Raw genomic sequence first — 24,552 nt, 5'->3', positions numbered from 1 at the left:
GTCGCGCCCCAACATTTACATAGGCTACACAACTGACCTGAGATCAGGTAGTCTTCTAGGTCACGCAGATCTCTGCTATTCATTACAAAATTCACTTCTGAAACTTTTTTATGCAAGAAATCAACAATGTAAAGCTCAAATATGGGCCATTTTACGAGAATTTATGGCTAATTGCAAATTTTGTCCGACTGTCGGAGTTCAGCGGCCGGTGCTGCCTGGGTTGCTACATCGCCGCCCTGCCTGTCCTCCGTCACAGACCCCGGCCTGCTGTGAGCTCGGCAAGCGGCCCGGTGCTCAATACCCGAGCAAACTCACCCTTTTCTGGGTGACTACCACACGCCGCTGCCCTGACAGAGCTCCAGGGCCTGCAGCTCGCTGTTCTCCCTCCCCTCTTCCTGCTACCGGCCGGCCGGTGAGTGACTGCGAGTGCGGTCAGCGAGTGACGAAATTCAAACTGTAAATATACTATAGTTATGCTGAAAGTGTAGCTAGCTAGCTAGCTGCGATATTTCCCCATTGTATTGAATGGTACATATAGCTAGCAGCTGCTCGTCCTACAAAGACACCTCGCGTTCATAAAAATGCCTTAAAATCAAATCGGACACAACGGTTAGCTTTATAAGACATTGGGGAATGATGTTCTATAAGTGGCGTGACAAAATTCAAACTGTAAATATACTATAGTTATGCCGAAAGTGTTGCTAGCTAGCTGCGATATTTCCCCATTGTATTGAATGGGACATATAGCTAGCAGCTGCTCGTCCTACAAAGACGCCTCGCATTCATAAAAATGCCTTAAAATCAAATCGGACACAACGGTTAGTTTTATAAGACATTGGGGAATGATGTTATATAAGTAGCGTGACGAAATTCAAACCGTAAATATATTATAGTTATGCCGGCAGCCGGCCGCGGAGCCCCGGTAGTGTAGTATCCACAAAGGGTGACTTTGCGCTGGGTATGGAGCACAGCAGGCTGCCGCTTTCTCGTCAGACTGTGTGGAGCTCCTAAAGTCTGACACGTCTTACCAAATTTGCAATTAGCCATCAATTTTCGTAAAGCAGCCCATATTTGAGCTTTATAGTTGATTTCTCGCATAAAAAAGTCTCAGAAGTGAATTTGGTAAGGAAACATTGCAGTGTCTGGAATATAAGATTCTGTCGCGTCTCTAAATGTGTGTGTATTGGGGATTCACTCAACCAATCAGTGCGTGTCTCTAATGTGTGTGTATGGCAATTCGCTCAACCAAAGCAGCGTCTCTAATGTGTGCGTATGGCAATTTGCTCAACCAATCAGTGTGCAGCTCATCTAAATATTCATGAGCATACCATATTTGGAAGAAAAGCTCTTGTTACAAATAGGGCCAAAACACAGGGATACATAAGGGCCAATAAAATATCAACCAGACCATTTTCAACCCAACCAATGTTACATACCCCATTAGGAGACCATAAGGAACAGTGTAAAATACCCTATATAATCATTCTATCACCCCTTTAAGGCTTGTCTGCTTGTCCGGGACAAGTGGATTTTTTGTAGGGCAAATGGAAGAGAAATTTACTTGCCCCACTGGACAAGTTAAAACTCAAACAAAATAAAATGCCATGTTACTTCACATTATGTGCCACTCATTACGTCTATGTTACCGATTTGAAACAAATAAAAACAATCACAATCCAGCAGCGGATCCAGCTGCAGCAGGTCAGCGGGCCGCTAACGTTAGACCCAAGATGTTCCACATAGGGGCTTGAGCATCCATGCCAAATTTAGAGTGAATTGGCCATTATATGGCGCTGTATATGGCGCTCTTTTTTTATTAAAGGGTAACTCTTGCCAAAATGCAACCTAGGGTCTTTTTGTGAATGTACCTAAGTCAAACTTTTGTTTAAAATCATATTTAGGACGGAATTGCAACTTTTAAGATTTATCGTATTTTCGTTTTTCGGTCAAATGGCCTTTTGAATAGGAGTGATAGAGCACTTTTATGCTAACCTCAAAATAGCCATTTTAAAACACTAAGAAGGCTTGACACAACATTAAACTTTGCTCAAAGTATCACAGGGGCTCTAGGCTACACCTTAACGCAAGCATTGACAACATTGTTTGTGTACCCAGAATTTACTAAAAACAAAGGTTTTGAACAACTCACCGTAGCTCTTGTTTTTGGCTGCAGCCATTTTATCAGTCAAAAACAATCGATTTCTGAATGCAATATAACAGGGAGGAGAGTAAAGATGAAAAGTTCCTAAAGCTTAGTTCCATATAAATGCACGGATTATTTCTTGTTTTTTTGTTATTGAAAAACAATATTGACCTTGTAGTTGAAAAAGGAGTCTCATATGGAAGAGCTACGGTGAGTTGTTAAAGTAAATTCTGGGTACACAAACAATGTTGTCAATGCTTGCGTTAAGGTGTAGAGCCCCTTGTGATTCTTTGAGCAAAGTAAAATGTTGTGTTGAGCCTTCTTACTGTTTTAAAAATAGCGATTTTGAGGCTAGCATAAAAGTGCCCCTAGCACTCCCATTCAAAAGGCCATTTGACCGAAAAACGAAAATACGGTAAATCTTAAAAGTGGTGATTCTGTCCTAAATATGCTTTTAAACGAAGGTTTGACTCGGGTACATTCACAAAAAGACCCTAGGTTGCATTTTGGCGAGAGTTACGCTTTAATTAGCCACATCGCGATATATGGGAAACCTACTTTGTCTAACTCCTCCTGGGCCGTGAGTCCAATCTGCACAAAAACTTGCATATAGACTCGAAGGACCCTCTTGACTAAAAGTTATCAAAAGAATTTTGACAGCAAAGCATAATGTTTTGAATAACTTAATGTAACACTTCTTTATTATATTAACTTTGAGATTGTATTGTTTTTGTCTTGTAATCAGGAGGACCTAATTCAATGTACAGACCCAAACTCCCTACAGGTCAACACCAAGGATATGGACAGCACCCTAAGCAAAGCCTCCAGGGCCATCAAGAAGACCTCTAAAAAGGTAAAGGCAGCCTTCCGAACTGCACCTTTGCTCAACATGTGTGATGTTATCATGAGTCATCCCTAGAAGCCAATCATTATTTATACTTGGGCTAACCCCTATACATAGATGATTTGAAGAATCGGTTAAGAAGCCAAAAATAACATAATGGCACTACAAAACTAACAATGATGGAAATGGAGGGCAGCTCAATACAGAGAGCGCAACCTGGTTCTGTTCGCTGCTTTCAACTCCGGTGCTGAATGTCAGCTGAACTTGTTTTTAAACATTAGAAATAATGATGTACATTTCTACCACTTAAATAGATAAAAGCTAGCAAGTTAAAACTTGAAGGTATCTACATAAGAGTGACATGACAGTTATGACACATGAACCCTAACTCCAAGTAAAGTGTAACCCATTTAAAATATATAAAAGCAGCTAAAATTGAATAAAACCATTATGAAATACACAGTGTTCCCGCGGGTCCTTAAAATTAAATTAAAATCTGGGTAATTAAGGTCTTAAATTGTCTTAAATTTACCATAAAGTTGCTGTAGGTATTACATTTTCAGCCGGTACGCTTAATGATGATAGGAAAGCACAGTTGCCCACCGTAAAACATCTAATAGTTGATTAATTTAGTATGGTGTGAAATGAGAGTCTCCGCGATTAATAGCTGTTTTACGGTACGTCGGCTACAGACGCTGACGTCTGGTTGCGTGCCACCATTACGCAGTTGTCGAGGTGAGGTTCAACCATAGACAGGGTTCAACATGCAAAGAAGATGGGGGAAGTGCAAATTTAACGACAAGTGGATGGAAGACGATGTATTTAGGAGGTGGTTGGCGCCGGCTGAAAACAACAGTGAGGCAATGTGTAAATTCTGCTAAAAGATTTTTTCATTAGGGACCATGGGGTTCAAAGCTGTCGAGTCGCATATGAAATGGAAAGCACCAGCGGTACATGGCAGCAGCTAGCCATAGCGGGGCCAGGCTAATCCCTGCATTGTTTGTAGCACAACCTAACGACATTACAATTTAGACGCCACCTCTCAGTCGGCTATAACAAGTTTCATTTCACCGCTAGACATCCAAAAGGCAGAGGTACTGTCGGTTCTCCGTACTATGATGAGGCACAATTCATTTAAATCTAACGAGGACATACGTGGCGTCTTTTCTGCCATGTTCCCCGATTCGCAGTTTGCAAAGTCATTCACCTGTGGTGAAAATAAAACTGCATATGTCGCCAAATATAGCATCGCTTCATTCATCAAGAAGGAGCTATCGTGCAGCGTTAGTGAGAAGCCATATGTTGTCATGTTTGACAAAAGCATGAATAAAACGACAAAGAGCAAACAAATGGACCTTCATTTGCGGTTCTGGACTAGCTACTGATGATGAGACTGGCACACACCACGTCATCTCCCGCTACTATGGGTTGGAGTTAATGGGTCACTCCAGAGCCGAGGACATGTTGGGTCATTTCAGTGTAAGTAACGTTACGATTGTGTTTGAAATCCCATACTGTTATTCATACTAAGTGTGGTGTAAAATTGAGTAACGTTAGTGCGGTCCAAAGCTCATATGCTAGCGGTGTAAACACCAACACTCCCCCCGGTGCTCAGTGCTGCCACTCCGGGCAGAGTCGGCAGAGGACTGGTTATGTGCAACAGTCAGGTCACAGGTCTGTGGTCACTTTGACAATCTAACAGGTAACAACACATTAGCTCAGAGTTTAAGGGGTGCAACTGTCGGTAGATGTGGTTTATTTTGTTTAAATACGCCGAATTGTGATTTTATGGGTTGTTGGGCAAATGTAGCTGCTAATGTAGGCTGTCACTTGTTGCACATGTCTTGAGGAGAATTTGGGATGTTACAAAACAATGGACCTCTCTATTCATTGGTTTCTCTCATTAAGAGTCACGTACATTATTTGTCAACTTTTTGGCTTGGGACAGGCTGTTTTGAGGACTTTCATTATTGAGCTTATTTATGATGGAGACGGCTTTAAGTGTTGGAAGTATTATTATTCTGTCTCCCACTGAGCCATGATGGAGTCCACTTTAAGTGTTATTATTTTCATTATTCTTTATGGTTCCTTAATGCAATGCATTGTGTTGTTTAGTGTAATCCAACGTATGTATGTTATGTTGGCTCTGTTCTGCATCACAAAGGAACAAAATGAAAAAAAAAAATGGAAAATGCCAACTGTGAGCTTTGATTGTGTTTACATCTATATTGGCCAAACAGTGTTGGAAGTGTTAGGCTTAGTTATTATACTTTCTCCTAATTTGAAAAAAAGGTCTCATGAAAAAGTATTTTTGCGGAGTTTACACATTGCACATAATTGATAACAAATGGAAAACTTTAAGTTTTGATTTCCATTGTAGGAAGCAATAAATTGAGTATTCCAAAGAAATTATGACATTTTTGGGTCTTAAATTATATTTGTTGTCTTAAAAAGCATTACATTTTACTTTTAAAATGGTGCAAAAGAAAGGCCGCATCAAAAAAGAAAAGTCTTCAGCCTTTATTTAAAAGAACAGAGTTGCGGTGGAGCTGCAGTTTTCTGGGAGTTTGTTCGAGATATGTGGTGCATAGTGTCAGGTCTTTGGTAAGACTGTGATTGCAGTCCTGATTTTTATAATACTACTGTGGTGAAAAACATCAGCTTTTCTTAATTACTCAATCATTGCAGCCCACAGATTAAAAATTGAGCAATAAACTGGAATTGTTCAAATGGTTACCTGATAACATGGAAAGAAACAAAAAAAGAGTGCTATCCACAGATACTCAAAAGAATGTGGCTAAAAAATACAATTCAATACAAAATGAAATGCTAAGATTCTTTCTTTATGTGTTTGTGCCAGGTGACGAGGGCGTTCTCTTTTACTAAGACCCCAAAACGTGTGATCCAGAGAGCGTTCATGGCCAACACTACTCCAGATGAGAAAAGCCAGAGGCTGAGTTGTGAAAACCGCCTTGGCAGCAGCTCCACATTGGCTGTAAGTGTTCTTGTTAATATACACACAAAAGTGGACATGATGCTCTCTCATATCCATGTTTTTTATGATTCAAACACCAATATCTATGTTTTGGTTTATTTACTTCATAAGATTTTTGAATTTAAAGTGTGTGTGTAATGTACTTTGTCTTCTTTCTATGAACAGCATAACACAATTAATACTTGGTGGCTGTTGGATGTCTCTGTCCTTGATTTCTTTTCTATTCTATCTCTTTTTCCCTTTGCTGAGTGAGAACCAGGCAACTGAGTTTTCCATCAATTTATGATGGAACAGCTTTCAGTCGGTTTTAGTAGTTTCAATCTTGCCTGATTAAAAAGAAGAAAAAAATCAAATTACAACATTATTCACACCATTCCACCACCTTCCTCCACAGCACTTTGGAGATAGGTCTGGCAATGCAAGACTAGGAAGGCTGTAACAGGGCACTAAGCCGTTAAAGGCAACGCTTCTGACTTGGACCAATTTAACCTATAACCTGAAAATTTTGAGAAACAGTCAATGATCCCGATTAGACAGGTTATTGATCTGCTAGGTTCGGACACAAAAAGTAATATATCATCCACATAAAGCATACGTTTGTGCACTACCCTTCCTGACATAACACCTGGGAAGTTAGTCTCCCCCTTATGGCTGTTGCCAAAGGATCTATGGCTAAACAAAACAACAAAGGAGAAAGAGGTGGGCGCCCGGATAGCTCAGTTGGTAGAGCGGGCGCCCATATATAGAGGTTTACTCTTCGACGCAGTAGGCCCGGGTTCGACTCCAACCTGCGATCCTTTGCTGCGTGTCATTCCCCCCCTCTCTCCCCATTCATTTCTTCAGCTGTCCTGTCAATAAAGGCCTAAAAATGCCCCAGAAAATAATCTTTAAAAAAAATAAATAAATAAAAAGGAGAAAGAGGTGAGCCATGTCTTGTTCCCCTTCCAAGAGCAACATTTTTAGAAATTAACCTGTTAGGTTGCACTGCAGCCTCTGGGTGCTTATACAGCACCTTATCCACTTCATAAAAATGCTGCCAAAGCCATACATTTACAAAATGTTGAACATATAGGCATTGAGGGAAATGGCAGCTATTGGTGATTGTCTATCCGCTACAGACCATGCAATATTAATAAGACGCCTAATATTATCTGATGAGCTACGCCCGTGAATAAACCAAACAGGGCTCCGACTAACTGTTTTTACTAGGAGCATTGTAGCCCCTAACTAAAAAAATGTAGGGCCACAGGCAGAAAATTTAGGGGCGCTCAACTTAAAACGACCTGCAACGCAATTTTTCACATTTCCCCCATGTTAACTGTTTGACTGATAAATGCTTTGGTAATATACAGAAACTACAATGTGCTGTTTTATTTTAGTTCACAGTCACATTTTAAAGGTCCCATGGCATGAAAATTTCACTTTGAGGTTTTTTAACATTAAAGGTTCAATATGTAATATCTGTACTGTAATAAATCCTAAAATGACACCAATGCCTCATCAGATATTAAGGAAACATGTTAAGCTCAAATACTATCTTTTCTGACAACAATGCTAATGTCAGTATTTTTTCTTTTTGAAATTTATATTCCGTGACGGAATTTATGTTTATGTTTTGGCCTGTGTGTTGTTATCAACTGCACAGTTTGACAGCCAGGCCGGGTTGCCAGATGTACCTGTAAAAACGTAAACCCAGCGCACTAGAGCTGTAACGTTAGCACAGCCATGAAAGCAGCAAACAAACGAACAGGATCAACTAGCTACTGATTCTAGATTCTACCCGACCTAAAAAAAAAAAAAAAAAAACCCGGCATATTTCTAACAGTTGAGTGACCAGAGATGTAACAAACCCCTGGTAAATATTAGAGATGTATTTGAAAGATGGAGACCGCTTAGAGCCCAAAATAACGCAGAATTGGCTTATTTCCTGAACAGGTAAGCATTAGCTTCAGGCTAATTTAGTAATTGAGTACCAGAGTTGGTTCCTCGCAAAAACAATTGAGACACAGCCAGTAAAGTGATCACGACTGGTCCTGGCTAGTCCTGGCTAACGCCACCATGCTAACTCTGCTAATGTTACCGGGGGACCAGGCAAGCAGCCCATGGCTGTTTACAAAGTGTAGTTCAGCGGCCGGGTCATGACAATGGTGAGTTATTTTAAGCCACGAGAGGGGGGCTGTAAATTGTAAAGAGAGGACTGTGAGTTTGCAGTGTATTTAGCGATTGTTGCTGTAATTCTAAGCCAATGAAGTGTGTTCAGTCAGCAAGGTAGTGGTATTTTTAGCGGTTCCTGTTGTAATTCTAAGCCGAGGAAGTGTGTCTGTTAGTTGGGTACAGAGCTCCGCGTGAGCACAGGCTTTTAGTCAATATAGCCAGCATCTAACATTAGCTACTCCGCTGTGAAGTAATGTCTGACTATGTGAGACAATCGTCTAACAACATTGTCGTGGATGCTGCGGTCTCAGCCGGCAACCTCCGTGAACTTCGAGTCTGGGGAGGAGGGGGCGGGGGAGACGACTCTCTCCAGTATTTTGAATTTGTAGTGCAGTAACTTTTTTTTAAACACTAGCTGTCAGTATTACATATTGGACCTTTAATATGCGTTCCCCCAACCTGCCTATGGTCCCCCAGTAGCTAGAAATGGTGATAGGTGTAAACCGAGCCCTGGGTATCCTGCTCTGCCTTTTTAGAAAATGAAAGCTCAGATGGGCCGATCTGGAATCTTGGTTACCTCCCCTTTCTCTGCTTTGCCTGCCCAGAGAATTTGGCCCACCCATGAGAGAGACTTGGCTTGCAAACAAACAAAGTGGCAGTTGGTCAAGGCCACACCCCCACCATCCACCTTGCCCCTCCCTCTCTCCTCCTCAATAGCTACAGACACAGAAATGGCACATCCTAAGGAAAGCTCATTGTGGGACTTGCTCTAGTGGCTGTAATTCTGCACCAAGGCTTAATTTCGGGAAAGACACTTCAGATACATTATTAGGGGACCACTAAGGTCTATATAAAAGAATCCAAAGAGCACCGTGTCATGGGACCTTTAATTGAATGGTGCTTAACAAATTCACATTCAGAAATGTAAACAAAGTATTATTATTGTCAGTGTACTGTATTATTGCCTCATACAGGCTCTCCCTCTCTCCTCTGTCTCTTTTTTTGTTTACACTGAAATAATCATATCTAAGGTGTTTAAACTTCCATGGAACGGGGAGTATCTAGGCTAACTAAGTATCTAACACCCAGTGTGGTAAATATTGAGTAATGAGGGAGCCAGACAAGAGAGGAGCTCACAACACTCCCACAAGCACAATTTGTTTTTACGAGGTAAATAGTTATATATTTAGCATCCTATGTGTATTTCTTTTTTCATAGAAGCGGTTTCCGCTCTCTGTCACATTTCTACCTTTCTCACCCAAGTGAGGGAGCAGTAGAGCAGTATGTGGAAAATTTCAGAGCTCTTGTTTAAAAATGCAAATAAATCAGTGAATGTACTACAGCACTGCCGAGGTCTATCAACACAGCTCCGCCGCCCGGAAGTGCACGCAAGCTGGGTTGAGATGTAAACAAAGTGAGGGAAAGAGAGGAGGGCTAATGGTAGGCTAAGGCTAACTCCTTATCGGCTATTGCTACGCAGCATTTTCTTCGCCAATGTACGTCTCAATGTCTGTAGCAAACAAATGGATGATCTCCAGCTGCGGCTCACCACTCGTAAATGTATTATGGATGGCAACATCATGATTTTCACGGAAACATGGTAACAACAGCGCTTACGGTACCTCAACCAGCTGAATTCTCGAAGTCAGTCTTCCCAAAAATGGTGGGTTCGGGCCTTTTTCACCACACAAACCTCTGACTCATCATCCGACTGTGACACCGTAGACTCTGGCACTAGCACACTAGCTGCTGGTTGGAAGAACGAGTCAATAGTTCACTTGCTCATTGTTCAGACGCACTTAGCAGGTTGTGATATCTGTCTCCTTCCCACAGACGTTTACGTGCGCTCGATTATCTCTAGGACCCTCCCCCTCCACACATTAGCCATTGGCCATTCCCTATCCCTCTCACACTCATTGGCCTGCCACAGATTCTGGATTCATTTTAATATGTAAAAAAGTCACACATGCGACTGGATGTAAAATTTAGTTGCACACTCTCAAATTTTGGTTGCAGTCTGGAGCCCTGCCCAACCTGATCAGAATGAATTAAAGAAGTAATCACCTTATTTAATGTATTTGTCATTCTTAGTCTCCGGGGGTTTACCTTTCTTAGGAACCAGGGTTATCAAAGCCTGCCTAAATGTTGGTGGTAGTGTACCCTTCTTCAGTGCCTCTCTGTATACCTCTAACAGAAGTGGAGCAAGTTCAATTGCAAAACGTTAATATCTACAGCTGCTGTAAATACATCTCTTAACTGCAGAAATAGTGAAAGCCAACCTGCCAAACGACCCCTCTACTTCTGCTAGACCCCATACTATGAAACACATATCCAACCCATCCTCCACACAGTTTTTCAGATTCCACAGTCTCAGGGGTTAAAGTTCTCCGTCGCTGTGACGGATTTCCATCAATTTGATTTTAGAAATGCCATATCTGAGATCGATGCAGATCCGATGAGAGTCCTTAAAAGTCTTGAATAACCTTCACAAAGTTACACATTTTGTTTGCAAAGGTCTTAAATTATGTCTTGTCCTTTCGTAGGATGAAATAATTACTATAACGTCCTAAATAAATGCTTTGTGTGCGTGTGACTTTACAATTTACTCCATGTGACTGGGATGTAATACTACAGTACAGGTACTATTTAAGTCATTGTTTTTCTTTACACTCTTGACCATGGAGTGTGCGCGCACTATGGCGTGGACGCGGGTTGTGCGACACATGGATGTAGCTAGGCTATAACAATAATAACGTAAATGGTGTTTTACCTTAAATCCGTGGACATGGTGATAAAGTTCTGGCCCTAAACATCCAAGTTTGGGCGTAAATCAATCAGTTGTCAAGAAAGAAAACAAAAAGTCTCGCACCGTGCTACTAACAAGCTGACGTTAGCTCGTCCATTACAATGGACAAGTGTCTGAAGGTCTGGCCAGAGATGTGGACCAGCTGGCGGACGAGGCAGAGAGCAGTGTGGTTGAGGTTAGCACAACAAGCGGATCGGCGTGCGAGTCAGTCTAGCGCTAATGAAACGGGGCAGCGCTGCCTGGAAAGCACTAGGATTAGGCACTGGTTATGGTTAGGGTTAGGTGCCTTGAAGTCAATGGTTGCAGCGCTGCCTTGAAGTCAATTAGGCTATGGTTATGGTTAGGTTTGGGTTAGGGTTAGGTGCCTTGGAGGCAGCGGTCGCAGCGCTGCCTGGAAGAAGCCATTGGGGCAAAAAAAAAACATCAAGCCTAACTATGATTGTTGAGTATTATAATAAAATGTCATTACCTGGTAAATCATTCTTTTCACAGGCCTAAAATCCACACTAATTTTCCATTATATGGCTGTGAAGTTGGCATCCAAGCAGACTGATCTCATGAATTGGCGTATGAAACGCCAATTTGTATTCCGTTTTTGCGTGTTATCAAGACGTATAATCGCCTTTTTGCGTGTATATCAACGCAAATCGGCCACTATTGACCTACATTGCGAGTCAATTTCCGCCGTAGCGAGTAGTATAAAGAAATGGGGCATTGAGTAAGGACTTTCACCCGGGAGAGCCGGGTCCGCGTCCTGTGTGTGGCGATTTTTCAGCCGTTTTTTTATTTATTTTGTAATAAGCCTTACCCAATGTTTCTTTCCTAAACCCAACCATTTATTGTTTTCCTAAGCGTGTTTTTGTCGTTATTTTCCGTGTTTTTGTCACTGTTTTGTTACTAAAGCCTTTCCCTCTGTTCTTTTCCTAAACCTTTACACTTTTAATAACAGTAGGTTATGACTGTATGTTGACATAAAATAATCATGAGATTAAAAAAAAATTTGCTATATATAATAATATATAACCTTTCTCGTCTTGATGGGATTCCCCTGCTCATTAGCATTCCAGGTGGAGAAACGTATCTAACTACAGTTTACATACTCATAAGTTTACATACCCTGGCAGAATAGTGGTCAGGTGAGGCCATTTATTATCACATAATTGTGATTGCCCTTTTTAAATAACAATGACTGAATCACCCAACATGGCCCTGATCAAAAGTTTACATATCCTTAATGAACCATTTTACTGAACCATGAGGAAAGATTTGTGAAAAATGGTAGTTTAAATGCATAAATCAGGAACAGGATATAAGATATCTAAAGATGTGAAAATGGCAGTCAGTAGTGTTCAAAGTTTGATAAAGAAATGGAGACTTTGTGGTGTGGTTGGGATGAGGCCACGGTCAGGCAGACCAACAAAGATTTCAGACTCAACTACCAAAAAAATTGGTCGGGATGCAAAGAAAACCCCTCAAGCTACTTCAGGCGAAATACAGGCTTCACTGCAAGAAAGTGGTATGACTGTTTCAAGATCCATAATAAGGAGGCACTTGAACAAAAATTGACTCGTTTGGGTTGCCAGAAAAAAGCCATTACTGTGAAATACAATATGCCAAACAGCACCCTAACAAGCCTAAGAACTTCTGGAACAAAGTCATTTGGAGTGATGAGACCAAAATTTAACTTTATGGTCACAACCATAAACGTTACGTTTGGCGAGGAGTCAACAAGGCCTATGACGAAAAGTGCACCATCCCAACACAGTCTCACTCCCTACTCGTCAAATGTATGACGCATGGTCAAGGACCCTGGCGTCAAGTTTCAACGAAATAGGGGTACCCTTGACGTTATTTTTCGACGAGGGGGGTCCGTCAGATAGACATTCATGTTATTCCCTCACCGTCGGATATCGCCGAAAGAAAAAAACACGCCCCCCGCCCCTTAACTCGAAATCTGTGACAGTTATTGGTATTTTTAGCCCAATAACCGCTGTTTTAATCAACAATATTCACGAGATAGTATCATGGTTTATATGTATTTCTTTTTATGTTATTATTTCGGTATATTTCGGCCAGGGAAGCTGGATTGCTTTTTTTGTTAATTTATATTTTTTAAACTATAATGCTACATCTATCAACATTTATTTAGATGTTATCATGGTATTCATTTCTTTACTTTAATAATATTATTTCGGTCTTATTACCGGTGAAATATTACAGTATAGGCTAATACAGAACATTACGATATGATCCGAGCAGGAAGCATTCAAGGCCTATCCCCCAATGCAATGCGGCCATTCATTTCAAAGAATCGGGCAGCGATCAGCTGGTCTTTAACGCCAGGATCGCTTCAATATACATATATACAGTCAGTGATTGTGTCACCAGCAACAACACGTTGCTCAGTTTTATTCCAGTAAGTTATGAACCATAATAACGTTTAAACGAATCCGCGAAAAACTCCGGAAGTGACGTAGTACGTCCCCGCTCGGCGCGGATACGAAGATAAAAATATATAGGCCTAACATTCGTAATATTAATATTTTTTCTAATGTTGTATTTGAGGAGTTAAACAATAAAGATTGTTATAATATTAAAATACAGTTTCATGTATTTGTTCACGTTTAAACGAATCCGCGGAAGTGACGTGGAAATTCCACATCTCGTCTGAAAGAATGTTCCACGTTGTACGTGAGAATTTACACAATAAAATACTAATAATGAAAAAATTGTGTTTTATATTTAGCACTTTGATTTGCCTTATATATACTATATAAAAAACCTACAGTTGAGTGTTTAGAAATACAGCCTAATGGCTTGTTTGACTAATTTGCATTTGTTTTGAATTGTACTGTTGTGAAAAACAATATACAAAGAGAAGCTTTTTTTTATTTTATTTTCCATACATAGTTATTTAAAAACGCAATTTTCTAATTTTGCAGTTGATGAATATTAGTAGCAAAGACTAAAGGGGAAAAACATAAGTATATTTATGTGTGGGACTTAGTTTGATTTAAAATCACACTGCATTATTAGTTGTTTTAAATAAATTACTTTTTTGAAATATCAATTTATGGTAGGCCTAACATATTCATTATTATATTCAGAAGATGATCCTCATATCAATCACCGTGGTTACAGCTTGTAGCCATCCTAACCTTTGTAGCCTTTACTGAGACTACCTTTTCAAAATTAAGAAGGGACTAGTTTTAAGAAGCATTTTCAGGAAATTAAAAGGATAAGCAGATTGTTACTGAGGTTTTTGTTCACTGAGTAAGATGTATATAGCTTTGTTTGGGTATGTATACATATACAACATTTGTATATATATGGCATTTTTGGCACACTTCTACCTCAGCACTACTGCACAAAGACAAAACTCACACATCTCATTCAACCATTTCACAAGCTGAGAAAAGGGTCATGACATGGGTCAGAGCAGTGGTTCCCAACCTTTTTCCTTGGTGCCCCCCTACTCATGTCTAAGAAAAGCTGACCCCCCACACACACACACCTTTGAAACTGAAGTTGAGGTAACTCTTGAGATAGAGCTGGGTCAGAGGATATCAGAGGTCATAAATGATGAACCAATCCATCGGCTCTGCTCCTATAGGCCCAATGGTGTTCATATGGACAACATGCACCTTTGGCTGGAAGGCCCGTGTTGAAAGTGTGTGTTATCATTTAGAGCAGACACCCACGGTGAATCAGATGGTTTATGTTATACAAGGCTGCATTACAGAGAATTTTATTATGACTCTCATGAAGGTTGTGTAAGGAATAGAAACCAGTCTCTCCAGGCAAGCACACAGAATATGGTCTGCTCTATCTTTATTTTCCATGCCAAGTATGAGCTCTTATCCTCTGGCAGAAGATATGGGTAAACTTAACATTTCTAAACTATAAAAACGTTGATGATGATATAGGCCTAATTTGGACCTACCTCAATTAAAACTTTAAATAATGTTGCTTGAGATTGAGGGTGTGCAATAGCTTCATGATATGAAGCATGGTTGTGTTGCTCTTGTCACTGTTTGTGAAAGATGAGCAATAGATTGTTGCTGTGTGATGTGCTTCAGTCTAGCCTATATCACTTTGTTCATGTTGTTTTTTATTTTAAGTATGTCAGCTGTATGATAAAACAATATGTCAAGTGTTATTTGTGAAGCATTTGAACTCAAGGCAAATATACCTCTGGGGACAATAAAGTAAGCTATCTCCTGCTAAGTGGTCTCCATGATGTGTAAAAATTAAAACGTTGTCGTAGGACTATAGCAAACACATCGTTGGAAAGGTCTCAACCGGGAGAGTAACATATGTCAGTCTGAAGAGGATACATTACTCCTGCTATGAAATATTGACCTCTGAACCTTGAACCCAGTACATGTATGAAGGCCTGTCATTTAGCAACAGAAGGTGCTACACACATAAAACCAGCTGTTATAGAAAGCTCTGGACCTCAGCTGTCATGTAGATATGGTCACCAAATTACCTACTGTAAGCACTGTCAAATATGGTAATAAGCTATTTTCACCTATTTAACGATTCGATTTTTAAAATCTGATGACACCAGTGTGTTCTCCATCCCAAAAAACCCCAGGGTGTATCCAAAATTATACAATGCCAACTTCTACTTATGAGAAATATACCAATATACTTTAAAACTACAACTCCCATAAGAAACGCCACAGAAGCTGTTACAAAGCTTGAGCACTTGTAGTTTTTCCGGGGTGGGTGGGGGGACTCGTTCGGCTCCTCTTTCTGCTGTCTGCCGTGAAATGGCTTGATTCCGCTTCAGATTGAGGCCGCCCGCCGGCCAGCCGAGCACACAATATATGAGACAAATACATGAAACTGTATTTTATTATTATAACTATCTTTATTGTTTAACTCCTCAAATACAACGTTCGAAAAAAACATCAATATTACGAATATTATATATTTTTATCTTTGTATCCGCTGAGCGGGACGTACTACGTCACTTCCGGAATTTTCCGCGGATTTGTTTAAACGTTATTATGGTTCATAACTTACTGGAACAAAACTGAGCAACGTGTTGTTGCTGGTGACACAATCACTGACTGTATATATGTATATTGAAGCGATCCTGGCGTTAAAGACCAGCTGATCGCTGCCCGATTCTTTGAAATGAATGGCCGCATTGCATTGGGGGATAGGCTTTGAAAGCGTCCTGCTCGGATCATATCGTAATGTTCTGTATTAGCCTATACTGTAATATTTCACCGGTAATAAGACCGAAATAATATTATTAAAGTAAAGAAATGAATACAATGATAACATCTAAATAAATGTTGATAGATGTAGCATTATAGTTTAAAAAATATAAATCAACAAAAAAGCAATCCAGCTTCCCTGGCAGAAATATACCAAAATAATAACATAAAAAGAAATACATATAAACCATGATACTATCTCGTGAATATTGTTGATTAAAACAGCGGTTATTGGGCTAAAAATACCAATAACTGTCACAGATTTCGAAAGTTAAGGGGGGGGGGCGTTTTTTTTTCTTTCGTCGATATCCGACGGTGAGGGAATAACATGAATGTCTATCTGACGGACCCCCCTCGTCGAAAAATAACGTCAAGGGTACCCCTATTTCGTTGAAACTTGACGCCAGAGTCCTTGACCATGCGTCATACATTTGACGAGTAGGGAGTGAGACTGTGTTGACCATCCCTTACTTCACAGGACATTTAGTCAAAGTTGATGGCAAGATCAATGCAGCATGTTATCAGAAAATATTGGAGGACAATTTGCGCTTATCAGCCAGAGAGCTGTGCATGGTTCGCACTTGAACTTTCCAACATGTAAATGATCCAAAGCACAAGGCCAAGTCAACCCTTCAGTGGCTACAGCAGAAAAAAGAGAAGGTTCTAGAGTGGCCATTATAGTCTCCTGATCTCAATATCATTGAGCTTCTTTGGGGAGATCTCAAACGTGCAGTTAATGCAAGACAACCCACGAATTTACGGGACCTTGAGGCTTTTTGTCAAGAAGAATGGGCATCTCTACCATCTGAGAAAATAAAGTATTCATCCACAACTATCACAAAAGACTGCAAGCTGCATTGATACAAAAGGGGGCAATAAACAGTATTAAGATCTGAGGTTATATAAATTTGGTTGGGGATCAAATCATTATTTTCTTTATTTCTAGGTTTTCTTTAATGTTTTCACCATTCTTGTAATGCTTTATGGTTTAATTTTAAAACCATTAAAATAAAAGTACCATATTTTGCCTGATAACTCGTGTTTTCTCAAAAGAATGGTACACATTTTATAAATTCTGACAGGTTGTGTACACTTATGAGCACAACTGTATATATTAAAACATCACAGCCATCTTCTGAGCACATGACAAATACATAGTGGTAATGACTTAACACAACTAACTCACAAATACTTACAGAATAGTCCCATGTTGAACCTGAACCATGCAGTCCAATTTCCCTAAAAGTCAATCCTGCAAAAACACGATGATTCGTGATCCTACTCGTTCCACACACACTGTCTCCATGTACTGATGCAAAAGAAAATATGTCCGACCAGAGTCATTCAAAAGAAAATGTGTCAAAGCAGGGTCCAAACCGGTGTCTTATATTAGCAACCAGTCCACCCCAGGAGAAAGACGGAAAACGAAAACAAAGTAAACAAAGGGTGCCATCAGCACATAATAGCAAATCCCACGTTGATTCCAAGGCTGCACATCATTATAAGCCCTCGCTGACAAATCACTCCATATTATTTTGAATGCTATTGCGTTTCGGGGGCATTCAAATGTCTTACTTCCATCCTTTTGAGCTTGGCAGATACAGGATTCCTCGCTTATGAAGCCTTTGTTCAATCCTTGAATTTGTCACACTTCATCTGCGTAGCTCTGGAGGTCTGGGAATAGCAATATGTTGTTATTCTGCCAAGTTAGCTTGCCCTTATTTCTGGCTTTATGCAGTACCAGGTCTCTAGCCAAAGATCTCAGAAATCTCGCCAGAATGGTTCTGGGTCTATCTCCTGCCCCAGCCTTTTGGATGGCGGTTCTATGCATGTTTGATCTCACATTGTCCCTCAATCTCCAGCAATTCCCAAATCAGCTTCCTCAAAAAGGTTAGTGCTTCCCTCCCATCTTTGCCCTGGGGAATGCCCACAAAACCTAGTTAATGCGTCAGGATCGATTTTTATTTTTTCATTTTATTTTTTTAAATCTTCAATTTTTTCCCCATAGCATATCAACCTCTCTCTTGCTACCAGCTGGATTATTGTCTTTCCTTCTCGGCAGCCTCAATACTTTCCACGTGATTCTCAACTGCATTCATTCTAATGATAGGGCTGAGAGTTTTGACTCCGTTTTGACTCTGTCCCTTCCAGTGCTGCAAATATGTTACCAGCCTGTTGCGCATCTGCTCCGGGCATCACAGTAGTGCCATCTTGGCCCGTAACAGCCGCAGTTTCGCCGGGGTGCATATGCTGCTTTATATCTCCACAGGCCGCCGATTATGTTTTTCTCAACATCTTTGGCTTCCACAATGTTTTTCCTCCAGGCTAAGCACAAATTTCTGGCCAGGTATCTCTAAAAGTATAAATACATCCGTACAACACAGAGCCCTCTGTCTGAGCGTCTACCCAGTCATTGGACCAATTTCAAAGATTTCTGTTCACATTACAGTGTTTACTCCAAATTGTACAGGTCTGACGGGCCTCCAGGCCAACGGGATCCCCCTTTTTATGTCGCAAAAGTATAATTTGTCTTTTTCTGTTTCTACTGTGTAACTCTGCAGCTGCGTACCGCCATTGAACTGCAGCGATGCACTGCTGTGAGTCCATGAACGAGACAACTGTCTGTGGTTAGTTCACGTCTGTAACAGCAGGACAGTCAAGTGTGTTATCTAAACGGCCAAAGTCGGTTGTAGATAATGTTAGCCTACCGGTAGTCTTGCAATGCCAGACCTATCTCCAAAGTGCTTACGGATTTGGAGTTTTTAGCTGAGTTAGACTAGAATATGAATACTAGAGAATACACTGTTAAAACAGATCGGTAATGTTGTTTTGCCCTCCTTGTTCTTGGGGAAATTTGCTGCAAGTGTAGTGTTGAATGTGGAGCGAGCACTGTGCCGAGCTCCGGTTAAAAAAAATAAATAAATAAAAGCCTTTTAAATGCTACATTGCTTTTAAGGAAATAACAATATTAGCAAGTGAACAAGCTTTAAAAGTGACATAATTTTGCTGATTTGAAGCGTTGTTCATTTGGATTTCGAAAAATAGCAGATAAATATTTTAAAGTGTGAAGTTGAGAAGGGAATTTGGTGTTGTATCAGCAGGGTAGTTCAAGAACTACTTAAGTTATGGCCAATTCCCTTTTAAGCCCCACACTTTGTAAAGTGTTTTAAATTATGGTGGCCATGTTTTTTGACCAATCTTGCTAATTTCTAGTAGAAATGTGTATCAAAGCAAGTTTTTACGTGAAAACGATTATGAAAAATGGAGGCAGGCAAATTGGTTCTGAAGAGAAACGGCATCAAACAATCATTGTCCTGAGTTCATGTCAATTCAAAATGGAGGAAAATTCTGGAGCGTCTGTCATCTGGAGGTGGTTCAGTTTCAGGAAGCCTAAAGTGGATCAGACTTGTATCCTCCGTTTGTCGCTAAAGGTAGCACTACCATAAATCTGTTTCCTTACTTTAAACACCAACCAGTGCTGAACACTGCAGTAAAGCCACCCATCCACTTAAAAAATATACGGTCAAACTAGCCCCCACGTTGCTGTAAGAACGTGTAAGAAGTAAATTAAAATAAAGCAACCTTTCAGTGGACGTAAAGGGATTTTCACATTCATTTAAAAAGTCAGTCAGTCTGAATAAAGTAATGAAACTATAACAAAATAATAAATACAACTAGAAAATGTCCTACTACTACTTGGTACACATCCGAATAACACTGGCTAACAGTAAATTTGCTGTTTGACATGTCCTGAAAAGAGAGGACAAAACAGCCTACAGTAAGGGGCCATCCACACGGAAACTTTTTTGCACAAACGCACGTTTTGCATCGTTTGGGCCGACCGTCCAGACAAATCCTGCAAACGCATTGCCTGAAAACGCACTTTTTTGAAACCTGGTCTCAGGGTGAAAAAATCCGAAAACGGCTCTCGTTTGGCTTCGTATGGATGGTGAATACGAATCCGTATTGATGATGTCATCGCCATACCCCTCTTTTACACCCTCTCCCATGGCCGCTGACGCACGCAACTGCAGTGAAGCTAAGCAAACATGTCCCATCTCCATGGTCAAACCAGCTCACTTAAATACTGTGTCTCTGCTCCCTGACCCTTCCCTCTGGATTCTACACAAGATATATTGCTAACGTTATGTAGCCAACGTTAAACATCGCTAAAGTAGCTGACCGCTCCAGCAGCGAAGTAACGTTAACTGCTATGGTTGTTTATAAAGTGGAAGTAGACAACTTATCAACTAACTAGCTAATCTGTCTGCTTATCAACTCCTTGAACGGATTATAGTAACTTTTACCACGGCTTATTGTAGAAAGGCTACTGCAAGAAAAACGTATAGATTATTAAAAAGACATCATTCATGGATCATTGATGTTTGTTTGACTGCCGATGTTAGAGCTAGCTAACGTTAGCGCACTAGCGTTAGCTTGCTGCTTAGCGCGCTGCAATCATGCAAAATAAAAAGCAATCCAACAGCACATTATACAACGTAAACAAAGACACGTTTTCTTGCGGTGGCCTTTATAAAATGAGCAGTGGTGAAAGTTATTATAGTCCACGGATGTATTAAGAGAAAGTTATAATCTAGCTAGTCATGTTATGATGGGAAGTGACATACTACTCAGTTTTTTGGTGAATTTCTGTATCCGAAACAGCGCCGCCTATAGGCCTGGAATATGAAGTAGTGTATTGAGTCATTTACAAGTGGATTCGTTTGGACGCAACTATTCTTGAAACGAATCCAGGGAAGACGGGTAAAAAAAAGATCGTTTTGGTACGTGTGGACGTGGCCTAAAGAGTCTCCATGATAGGTGTGTGTGTAAGAAGTTGTTGCTATAATGATTTAGAAATCACCATAATCACCAGTGAGGGAGTAGAGGAGGGAGGGGGAGACAGTATCTTCCATAGGTCAAACATGTCCATTTAATGATAATTATACCTCTTAAGTTTGTTCTGTAATTCAAAATCTCTTATTTGAATGATAGCACACCATTCCCGGTCATTACACTCGTTTTGATGTATTTTGTTGGCAATGCTCCGTGACTAGTAATGTGACAAAGTAAAGACAAAAATGTGGTGGAATAATAAGAAGTATGCAGGCTAATAGTCATTCTGCCGATTGCTGCTATTGCAGCACATCGACACACTGAACTATAGAATGCAATTTCTGAAGAAATTGCGGTGTGAATGCTGTATGTTGAAAGGCTGACGCTACACTGGATTGCTGACTTGAATTATATTGGAAGAAGGTAAAGTAGTGAGAATAGTTGAAAAAGTGGGAATGGGTTTAATTAGCATGAATGTCTTTGAAAAGTTGAATAATAACCAGCATGTTTGAAAGGTGTGGCATGTTTTAATTGTTTTTAGTTGAAAAAGTGTGAATGAGTTTACTTAGTATGAATGTCATTGAAAAGTATAATATGAATATCTTAAAGATGTGGAATATCTTGTTTTTGGAAAAGGCTGACGCTACACTGGATTGCTGACTTGAATTGTGTTAGAAGAAAGTAAAGTAGTGAGAATAGATGAAAGGTTTAATTAGTATGAATGTCTTTGAAAAGTTGAGTAATACCCAGAATGTTTGAAAGTGGAATATAATGATTTAATATTTGTAGGTAATTTTAAGATGACGCTAAATGGGATTGCTGGCTTCCATTTGGATGACAAAGCTGCTAAAGGAGAATGAATGAGTCTGAAAAGTGGAAAATTGTCAGATTAGGGAATCTTACATCAACTGACACAAACACATGCACACACAGGAGGAGGGTAAGATAGGAAGAGGAGAGGAAGAAAGGAGGTGAGGAGTAGAGAAGGAAGAGAGGAAGAAAGGAGGTGTTATTTGTCAGCTAACATGATGTAATGATGGAGTAACTGACAAACTGACTCCGATACAGTATCTGACCTCAGGCCTCAACACCAAGACAATCCTCTGGCACACCTTTGATAGTCCTCCTTCTAGCTCAAATACCGTGACTCCTATCGCTTAATGTTTAATACTGTGAGAGATATATATACACACACACACACACAGACAGAGATATACACACAGACACACACACACAGTTACTTAACGGCAACAGGTCAACATGTCAGAATAAATATGCAGGATAATAGTCATTCTGCATACACTGAATGGATAATAATAAAAATTAAAGCTGCAAGCAGCGTTGGACAGGCCATCGCGCCTCTGCGTCTGTCGGGGTTACTGGCGGACGCCGCTCCTTGTGACCGTGCATTTGCTCGGCACTCAGACACTGCAAATCGTCACCAATGAAAAGGGAACTCCCTGCTAAGTTCAATGATACCTCACACAAGACTCTACCTTAAACGGGTCACCAGTTATGAAAGGGGCGTGGCTTAAGCACAGGGGGGCGGGCCAAACCATGACCAATGAATAAGGAAGTCTCTGCTGAGTTCAATGATACCTCACACAAGGGTCTACCTTAAACGGGTTACCAGTAATGAAAGGGGTTGTTGCTTAAGCATAGGGGGGCGGGCGAAACCATCACCAATGAAGAACGAAGTCTCTGCTGACTAAAACGGTTAAAATGGTATGAAAGGGGGCGTTGCCTGAGTAAGTGGGCGTGGTTAAAGTATAGGGGGCGGCTAAGCATCACATGTAGACCACACATAAGTTTCATGTAAATCGGATGAGGTTTGTCATATAAGGCTGATTTCCTCTTGCCAGCGGGGTGGCGCTATGACCAAAAGTCAATATTGGCCTATATATGTCCTCAGACCTGGACTCTTGTTGATTGTGGGAAATTTCAAGCAGATATGACAATGTACACTGTAGTTACAGCTACTTTCTCATTCATTGCTTAACACTCAAAATGGCCGCCCACACCGTTTGACGAAAAGTTTTTCTTTTAATAAGTTTTGATCTTCAAGGTGTTGAGATGTTACAGACCATATTTGGAATCCATCAGATGAAATCTCTAGGAGAATTTCGTTAAAGTATAGCACCTTGACATTTAGGCTTACTTCCTGTTGCCACCAAGTGGCGCTATGACTTTGAGTCAATTTTGTGCATTAAATGTCCTCCGAGTTAGTCTTATGAATTCTGAAAAGTGTCGAGCCAACTGGACAATGTATTGGAAATTTTGGAAATTTCAAGCAGATATGACAAAGTACACTGCAGTTAAAGCCACTTTGTCGTTCATCGCTAAACACTCAAAATGGCAAAAAAAAATTCTTTCTATAACTTTTCATCTTTAAGGTGTTGAGATGGTACCGACCAAGTTTGAAATCCGCCGGATGAAATTTCTAGCAGGAGTTCGTTAAAGTATAGCACCTTGACTTTTAGGCCTACTTCCTGTTGCCACTAGGGGGTGCTATGACTTTAAGTAAATATCAGCCTTTATTTGTCCTCAGGGTTGGACTCTTATGAATCCTGAAAAGTTTCGAGCCAATTGGACAATGTACACTCAAGTTACACCAACTTCCTGTTTTGATGGCGAAACGCACAAAATGGCCGCCCCGCCACATGACGAAATTTTTTTCTTGATGGCAACGACCGAATTTGAAGTTGATCGGATGAAATCCCTAGGAGGAGTTCGTTAAAGTACGACGTGAAAATCGCACTAATTTCAATTCAAAATGGCGGACTTCCTGTTGGGTTTATGGTATGGCTACAATGACGTTTTCTGTGTGTCTTGACATGATACATATGTGTACCACGTTTTGTGAGCCTACATCAAACATACTGCAGGGGCTCAATTTTTTTCATTTTGTAGGGGGCGCTAGCAAACCATTTTTGCGCGCATATTCCCGAAACCCTTAAAATACGTACTTTTTCACCAGACGTAATGCGACCGCTAATTTTAGGTTTGTTTTTGAATATGTTAAGCCCCTGAAAAAGGCAATTCATTTTCCGTAATAATAATTCCTTCAGTTTCAATAGGGCCTTCGGCGCTGTCGGCGCTTGGGCCCTAACTAGAACTGCAAGCAGTTATGATGGGGTCCGAGCCTCCCGGTACCAGTCGCCCCCGACGACCCGGGCAGCGCGCGAAAGCGGAACCCAAAGCGAAAATCGTCTACGTTGATTATAGCGCCCCCTAAAGGACGATCATCACCAAATCTGGTGTAGAGCCACAGAGTAGTATGTTGAACAACAATCTCAAGTTTTGTGATGATAGCATTTACTGTGGCAGAGATTGCAATTGCATTTCTTTCCCATTTAAATGCATTGACTTATTTGCCAAAACGCATCTACGTTCATTATAGCGCCCCCTAACGACCGATTTTCACCAAATTTGATACAGAGGCTTGGAGTGGGATGTCAAACAAGAGTACCAAGTTTTGTGATACCTATTAATTTGGCCGAGATATGCTAAAGTTCGTGTTTTGTGGCTAGCTACGAAAAT

General features: G+C 40.5%; 1 protein-coding gene across 9 annotated transcripts in view; it reads left to right on the top strand.

Moving 5' to 3' along the window:
• Window positions 1-24,552, top strand: part of ect2 (epithelial cell transforming 2) — a 175,061-nt gene that overhangs the window by 133,543 nt on the left and 16,966 nt on the right. For all 9 annotated transcript variants that reach the window (XM_028587190.1, XM_028587191.1, XM_028587183.1 and 6 more), the window contains 2 exons: window positions 2,889-2,996; window positions 5,848-5,982. In XM_028587190.1, the coding sequence (XP_028442991.1) occupies window positions 2,889-2,996; window positions 5,848-5,982 (243 nt within the window). The remainder of the gene's footprint in view (window positions 1-2,888; window positions 2,997-5,847; window positions 5,983-24,552) is intronic.

Source organism: Perca flavescens, chromosome 9, assembly GCF_004354835.1.
Source record: "Perca flavescens isolate YP-PL-M2 chromosome 9, PFLA_1.0, whole genome shotgun sequence".
In the NCBI taxonomy this organism is placed as follows: Eukaryota; Metazoa; Chordata; class Actinopteri; order Perciformes; family Percidae; genus Perca; species Perca flavescens.
This window is presented reverse-complemented; position numbering and strand designations above follow the sequence as displayed.